General features: G+C 35.3%; 1 protein-coding gene across 1 annotated transcript; it reads right to left on the bottom strand.

Moving 5' to 3' along the window:
• Positions 1–270: 270 nt before the first annotated feature.
• Positions 271–2,218, bottom strand: LOC132169256 (protein neprosin-like). The gene is made up of 7 exons (XM_059580320.1): positions 2,063–2,218; positions 1,711–1,797; positions 1,446–1,622; positions 1,205–1,363; positions 1,056–1,109; positions 806–937; positions 271–678 (listed from the first exon to the last, which is right to left on the bottom strand). The coding sequence occupies exons 1-7, from the start codon at positions 2,216–2,218 to the stop codon at positions 271–273; spliced, it is 1,173 nt and encodes a 390-aa protein (XP_059436303.1).
• Positions 2,219–7,476: the final 5,258 nt, after the last annotated feature.

The raw sequence follows: 7,476 nt of genomic DNA, 5'->3' as shown, positions 1-7,476 counted from the left end.
CTTTCAGTTGGCAAGTAAGAGTCTTTTCTAGGTTGTATTGGGATTTTAAGTAAAAAAATAAACCAAATTTTAATAAATGAGAAACTGAGAGACAACAATGGAAATGTATTTAAATTGAAGCTAGAAAAAAAGAATTAAAAAAGATTTGAAAGTCATTCTATTCCCAGAGATTATGCTGGTATGGTATAATAACAAAATGGTTATGGTCACATACAATATTAATAATTTGAAAATAATTATTATTATGAAAATGAGACCTTAAAATACAACTCAAGCTCCTTTGATTCCACCAGGACCATCATATAAAATCTCACGTCCCCAATATTCACCACGATATCCAGCATCTATAATATTATATGCATCTTCATCAGATTTATACAACTCTGTATCGATTGGATTTAAAAAAAGAAATTTCGCATTCTCATATGTACATGCAATACGCCGACTATGAGCTAAATCTATTGTGTGCCAACCCCGTTGATGCGGAAGTTTGCCAGTGCCCATTGGAGGACTAGGTTGGTCCAATGGACTATAAACTTCTCCTCCCCAATCAGCTTGATTTGCAAACTCACTTAATTGGCCAAATAGTGTTGGGGGCCAAAAACCAACTACAGAATTCTCATCATCAAAGTACAATGTCCATAGGCATTTTGTTGAATTTGGTCCGTCACATATTCCCTGCCATGAGGAAGAAAGAAAAAGCAAATAGTATTCGATTATAAGAACATATCTTAATGGCTATTTATTTTTTTGTTGGACTAGTTTAGTAAACTAAAGAATTTCATGCACATATTAATTTTCTTACCTTATTGATTCGCAATTTTATTGCATATATTTCTGGATTGGCTTCAGGGGAGGTCCATCCTAGAGGTATGTCAGAATTGATTTGTACATATCCGGGACAATCTTGATTATAACATTGTATTCTTCCATCGATCTATAAAGTTCACGGAATACAAGTGTTTTTTCTTTATCAATAAAAATATAAAATATAAATACTTTCATTTAAAAAAAAAAAAAAAAATTACTCGACATAGTTATCTACTAAAACCCACCGTTACGTGAGTAAATAGCCGGGTCTTGTTGTCTTTGAACAATAAAGGATTTACCTGAAAGGAAATTTACCCAATCCATATTACTTTTTATGTTGGGATAAAGGAAAAAATCATGACAAATGAAAAACTATTTCACATTAGAGAAGTACCGTGAAACCTGTTTTTATGCTGTCAAGACCGTTTGATAATGTCATCCGGAATGCACTATACTGGGATCCAATGATTCCTCTTGGGTTAAATAAGCGAAAGTATGATTCAATTCCGACAAGCTTTCTATTGGGATCAGCTTTTGTTCGAAGTATTGCATACTACATGATAACAATATGGTAGATTAAATGACAAAAAAAAAACAAGTATTTTTTGTTGCTAAGCACAAGAAATAAAACTTACATGATGTCCAGGTTCTTCATCAATATTCGTCGGATGCATTTTGGCTCTTCCCAAGTCATCTTTATTGACTCTTCTAATCGGAACTGTTCCATAAGGACAACCTACGCCTTTAAACCTAGTATTTAATGGTGAATTCGCATTGGTTCCCCTTCCTTCTACAAACAACTTACGTTTCATCTGTAATAATACACTAAAAGTTAGAACGATATAAACGATACGAGATGAGATTGTAAAAGAAAAAGGTTTCAATAATGAATAGTTCAACCTCAAATGTAGTATTCTTCCAAAATGGATGATTAAAGCCAGGTTGTTTGTAGAAATCAATACAATCATATATGTCTCCATCTCCTATCTGTAGATGTCAAATTAAATTAATGTAGATTAAAAAGTCAACAAATCGTTATGGTTAGGATAAAAACAATATTATAACAATTAAATATGGCTTGAGCATATATAGGCACACTCTCCATCTCCTACGCAGAAATGCTAGGATAGATAATTTGATTTTTATCATTATCAACTTGGTCATAACAATATTATTGGCATAGTATATTTACTTAGAAAAAATGAATAAAAATGACTTAATAAAATTAAGGAGCAACTTCCAGAAATCTTACTTGAATGCTTTTAATTGCAAACTTCTCAAGATTTAGAAATTGCTTCTTGAATTCCAACTCTTCCTTTGTAGATAATCCCCAGTCCGCTTTAGTTAAATTGTTGCTAACATAGATAAAGCAAAGGAAGAAAACTATTATGTCCATCCTAAAAGCCATTGTCGTCGACAAAATGGTTTGCCAAATCTGAATTTGTCACGTACGTATTATATATAGATGGTATATACAAACTGCATTAATTACAAAATTTGTAGGATTTCCAAAAAATAATGACTCTAACGAAAAGAAAATGAAAAACATAAACACTGTATTAATTACAGAATTTATAGGATTACCAAATTCGAATGAATTAGGATCCTATTCCAATTGACCAAATAATAATGACAATAATGAAATGATGATTCTAATTTTTTTTTTTTTTTTTTTTTTTTAAGGAAAGTCATTCTTATCTCATTAATAGAGGAATCAAGAGCATTAAAACTCTTACAATCACAGAACATAGCGTTCTGAAAGATCCTAGCCGAAGCTAAAAGATCAAAGTCGTAATTAAAAGATTACACATCAAAGACGCCAAACATCCACTAACCTATAACTAATCTTCAGTTAGAATAACAGATCTGCGTTAGGCAGACACAAACTAATGCATAGGTAGCTCTTATTCCTCGACTCTGAGATCAAAAGGACCTCATGCCGACACACATCCTCCTGAACCCGAAAGCCAGGATATCGTTCACATCCACAACCCCAGGGGTCTGGACCAAAATAACAAGCGAATAGATCAAGAAAGAGGACATGACCTTATTACAAGCAGGAAGAAAAACAAGAAAAATACAGGGAAAATCAATTAATCCTACAATTAAAACTTAGGGAAAGGCCTTATGGTTTTCTCACTTTCTCTCTAGCGCCGCAGCCTCAGGTAAGCCCCCTCTCCCATGGTGAGGGGAGGAGGGATGGCCGTTTGCTGCCTCTCTCCTCTCCCTCGCCTGCCTTTGCACCAGGTGCCAGTAGTTTACTAGATGTCCCTGGCCCGGATTGCTTTCTCCCTACCCTTTCTCTGCCGCCCCTTCCTCTTTGTTTCGCTTTTGTCCTTGGCGAGGCTCTCTGGTTGTTTTCTGCTCATTTCCTTTCTGTTTTTTTGCTATGTTTTTGGTGTGATGTTTTTGTAGCATTGTTTGTGTGCCACTCGGTGTGGGTGTTGATTTTGGGGGTTTCTTTCAAACTCCCCCCCGTTTTGTTTTGTGTTCGCCGCCGATCTCCTCCACCCGCTCTGCCACCCACCATACGTTGTTGGGTCTTTCCTCGTGCCCCTCCAGCGATAAGCTTCAACGTCCCTTGCTGCGATGGTTTTCCGGCTAGTTGGCGATCGGTTTCGCCACCCTCCGTCCACTGTTTTGGGCCTTTTTTCGCGTCCCCACCGCGTTGAGCTTCGATCGTTCCCTTCCGGTGTCGGTTTTCGGCGAGTGCACAATCAGCATCCACGCTGCGTGTGCTTGTTCCCGTTTGTTTTATTTTTCTTGTATTGTCTTTGTTCATGTTTTTTTCATGTATGCATTTCATTTCTGTTATTTGCTTGTAATAAGGCTCTGCCTCTTTCGTTTGCCCACATTTTATTTCAGTTTTCTTGCTTCTGTTTTGTAATAAGGCTTGGCCCCTCGATCTGCTTGCTTGGATGCAAACTGAACTTTGGTCCAGATCTTTTAGGTCGTGGATGTGAATTTTAGTCTAGACCATCGAGTTGTGGACGTGAACTTCATCCTGGCTTTTGGGTCGAGGAGGAATTTGTGCTACCTATGCATTTGATTGCGTCTGTCTTATGCAGATCTGTTATTTCAATTGAAAATTAGTCATAGGTTAGCGAAGGTTTTAGGTGATGTTGTATCCTTATAGCTTCGGCTATAATTTGCATTCCTAGGGCTTTGTGCTCCTGCGATGTAAGAGCTTTATGCTCGTAATTATTATCAATGAAATTGAAATGTATTTCTTTCAAAAAAATAAAAAATAAAATAAAATGAAAAGCAATTAAGATGGATGGCCATTAGCAAATCTATATGAAAAACAAAAAAAAAAGGTGGAAACTTCACAAAACCACCCACGAAAGCACCATCCGAAGTCAAAAAAATTCTCAATTAAAGTATCAAACTTTCAATTTCTTTCATTTACCCATTTTGTTAGGATTTTATGTTAAATATTGTTAAAATCTCCAAAATACTCCTATTTTTTTTATTATAAAAAAATAACATAAAAATCGAAAAGATTGTGACGTTTTGTTTTTATTTATTTATTATTTATTTTATTATTTTATTATTTTTTATTTTTATAAAAAAATATCTTTGCACTATTTTTGCAACATTTTACAATTATTTTTTTTTTTGTAAAAAAAAAAAAACATTGGAAATTTTGACAAAATTTAACAGAATGAGGTAATTAAAAGAAATTGAAAGTTTGATACTTTTAATTGAGAGTTTTTAAACTTTGGAGGAGTAATATAAAAACAAGTGAAAGTTTAGGGAGATTTTATGAAGTTTCCCAAAAAACATATGTCCATATGAATTTATACTAACGGAAATTTCTAGGGTATTCTACTATTAGTAGATTTATTTAAATTTTAAATCTCACACCTATTCAAAACAAAATAATAATAATTAGGGTTAAATACCTTATTCACTCATATGGTTTAACTTCTTTATTTTTTGCTCTCTAGGGTTTATTTTGTTATCACAGGAGGTACTTCTGGTTTGCTTAAAGACGGAGATGGTACCTCCGTCAAAATTTCGTCCAAAATTTGATGGAACGTCACATCAGCACCAATAAAAAATTGACACATGTCCATATAATTAATTAAAAAATAATCTTTTTTTTTTAAAAAAAATTAAAAAATAATATTTAATAAAAAAAGAAAAAAAAAAAAATTTGTGGGTGGCTCTTGGCTATTTGGGAGTTGGCTGGCCATCCCATTTGGTTGGATTGGGGGTGGCCGAACCACCCCATGCATGGCCCATGTGGGAGGTTCGGCCACCCCCAAGTCGCCAAATGGGGGTGGCCGAAACCACCCCAAATGGCCGGAGAAATCGAAAAGATCCAACCCGCAACAAAAGATCCACTTCTCGTCAACGAAGAATATTGGGTTTCTGGCCAACGGCGAGTTGCGAGGAATGTAGCAATGGTTGAAGATGGGAATAAAAAGCGGAGCTCTCTTCAATGCATTCTGGGCAACCCGTAAGGCCTTTTTTGGGTCGGCCAGTCTCGGGCCCTAAGTTTTAGACCATAGTGTTTTGAGCGATCTGGAAGGATATCGTAGTGATCGGAAGGTCCAGCGAGGCGCAGAGGTGGAGCCGAGCATCAGCGGCACGCCAGGCGGGGAAGCCAAGGCCAACAGGCAGGCCAATAGAGAGGATCGCTCGGAGGTCAAGTGGGAAAACGAACCCGAACTCCACCTCAGCCCTTGCGAACTCAGCATCTAAGAGCCCAGGTTGTACTTGAATACCCGAATTCCGAAGGTGGATCATGACCTTCTCGGCCAGGGAAGCAAATGAAACAAGACTGTTGCAAATGGGGAGTGACGTAGCATTGCGACTCGCGTCACCCCAATAGGGGTGGCTAAAACCACTCCTAAACCCATTGGTGGTGGTTTCGTCCACCCCATTAGGGCCCTTGGGCCACCGTGGGGGTGGCTCGCCACCCCCAACCTAGCCATTTGGGGGTGGCCGAGCCACCCCCTTGGCCATATTGGTTGTAATCGCCCTAGCATAGTTTAGTACCGTGTCAACTTATAAAATGACACCGCCAAAGCATTCGTCTTCTTCCATCTTGCACCATATCTTGTCAAGCCTTTTGTGTGTAGACCTGCCCAAAGTCTTTAAGATCTCCAAAGTTTGATACGATCCTAAGTATCCCACATGCCTTTAGTACAAGCTTAATTATGTGTATATAAGCTATTGAGTACACTGCCCTTGCAAGCTCATTTTCAAGTGCGAGTTACACCGAAAATTTGTATAATTTGGTATCAAAGCCATACACCACGTCACAAGGTTAAGTCATATAGTGGGTTGTCACTACAAAAAAACCGGACGTTAATGTCATTTGTTTTAGCGTACTTTCACAAAAATGACACTAATTACTGTCTTTTCTTCTTTTATTAAAGTTCAATTTACTTTAGGGAATGCTAGTTGCATTGAAAAAAGTGCAAACACAAGTGTAGGCTCTAACACGTAATAAATTCTCAGTAAGTACGAAAGTCGATCCACAGGGAATAGTAGATACTAAAATAAAATTCCTATTATTTTGTAGAAAAGTTTTTTTTTTTTTTTTTTTTTTTTTCAATAAAAAGTGGAGCAATTGAGTAAAAGGTAAAATAAAGTTAAATTATCCAATCTAAGTTAATAAAAATAGAGCTAAAGAAAATTAATAGGAAAAGCACTAGGGATTCAATGATCCACCTAGCGTTCTGTTACTTATTTTTTAGACATATTTTATTTTTTAGCTCAACTAGGTAGAAAATCAATTCTCCTAATCAGAATATTTAATAGTAAAATACTAGTAAAAGATAACTAAAGTAAATTGATTATGAGTTTGATTAAAAAAAATTGATTTCAATAACATGTTACAATAAATTAAGCATTCAATATATTTTTGAATCATAGCAAATTAAACAAAGTAAGCATTTGATATAAACAAAAATCATAAAATATTCTCATGAAATTATTGTCAAATTAAAATTATCTCCAACATTCAATCATTAATCTATGAAGAACAAATAAATAGTCTAAAAACACAATAAAGATAATAGGCTTCACCTAGCCCTTAGCTAAAGGATTAGCTATTAATAATCATGGAAATAAATTCTAGGGTTATATACTTTATTCACCCATGTGGTTTAACTTCTTTATTTTTTGACCCTCAGGGTATACTTTTTTTTCACATGAGGTCCCTCTGATTTGTTTATAGACAGAAATGGTCCCTTCATCCAAAATTTGACGGAACGCCACGTTAGCACCAATTACGGTTTGACATGTGTCCATATAAGTAATTAAAAAAATATTTTTTTAAAAAATTAAAAACACAAAAAAAATTAAAAATTTATATTTAATTAATTAATTTTTTTTAAAAAAATTGTGGGGTGGCAGTAGCCACACCCTTTGGCCATTTAGGGGTGGTTGGCCACCTCCTTTGGCCATGGGTGTGGTTCGACAACCCCGAAGGGCCAATTGAAAAAAAAAAAAAAAAAAAAAATTTGCCGGAAAGTCCTTAGGGGTGGCCGAACCATTCCCATGGCCAATTTTTTTATTTTTTTTTATTTTTTTTTGAAATTTAATTAAATATAAATTTTTAATCTTTTTTAGTCTTTTTAATTTTAAAAAAAAATATTATTATTTTAAATTAATTGTATGGACACATGTCAAACAATGATTGGTACTGAT

The sequence above is a fragment of the Corylus avellana genome, chromosome ca2, assembly GCF_901000735.1.
Source record: "Corylus avellana chromosome ca2, CavTom2PMs-1.0".
In the NCBI taxonomy this organism is placed as follows: domain Eukaryota; kingdom Viridiplantae; phylum Streptophyta; class Magnoliopsida; order Fagales; family Betulaceae; genus Corylus; species Corylus avellana.
The sequence above is the reverse complement of the archived record's forward strand: the minus strand, read 5'-3'. Positions and strand labels throughout refer to the sequence as shown.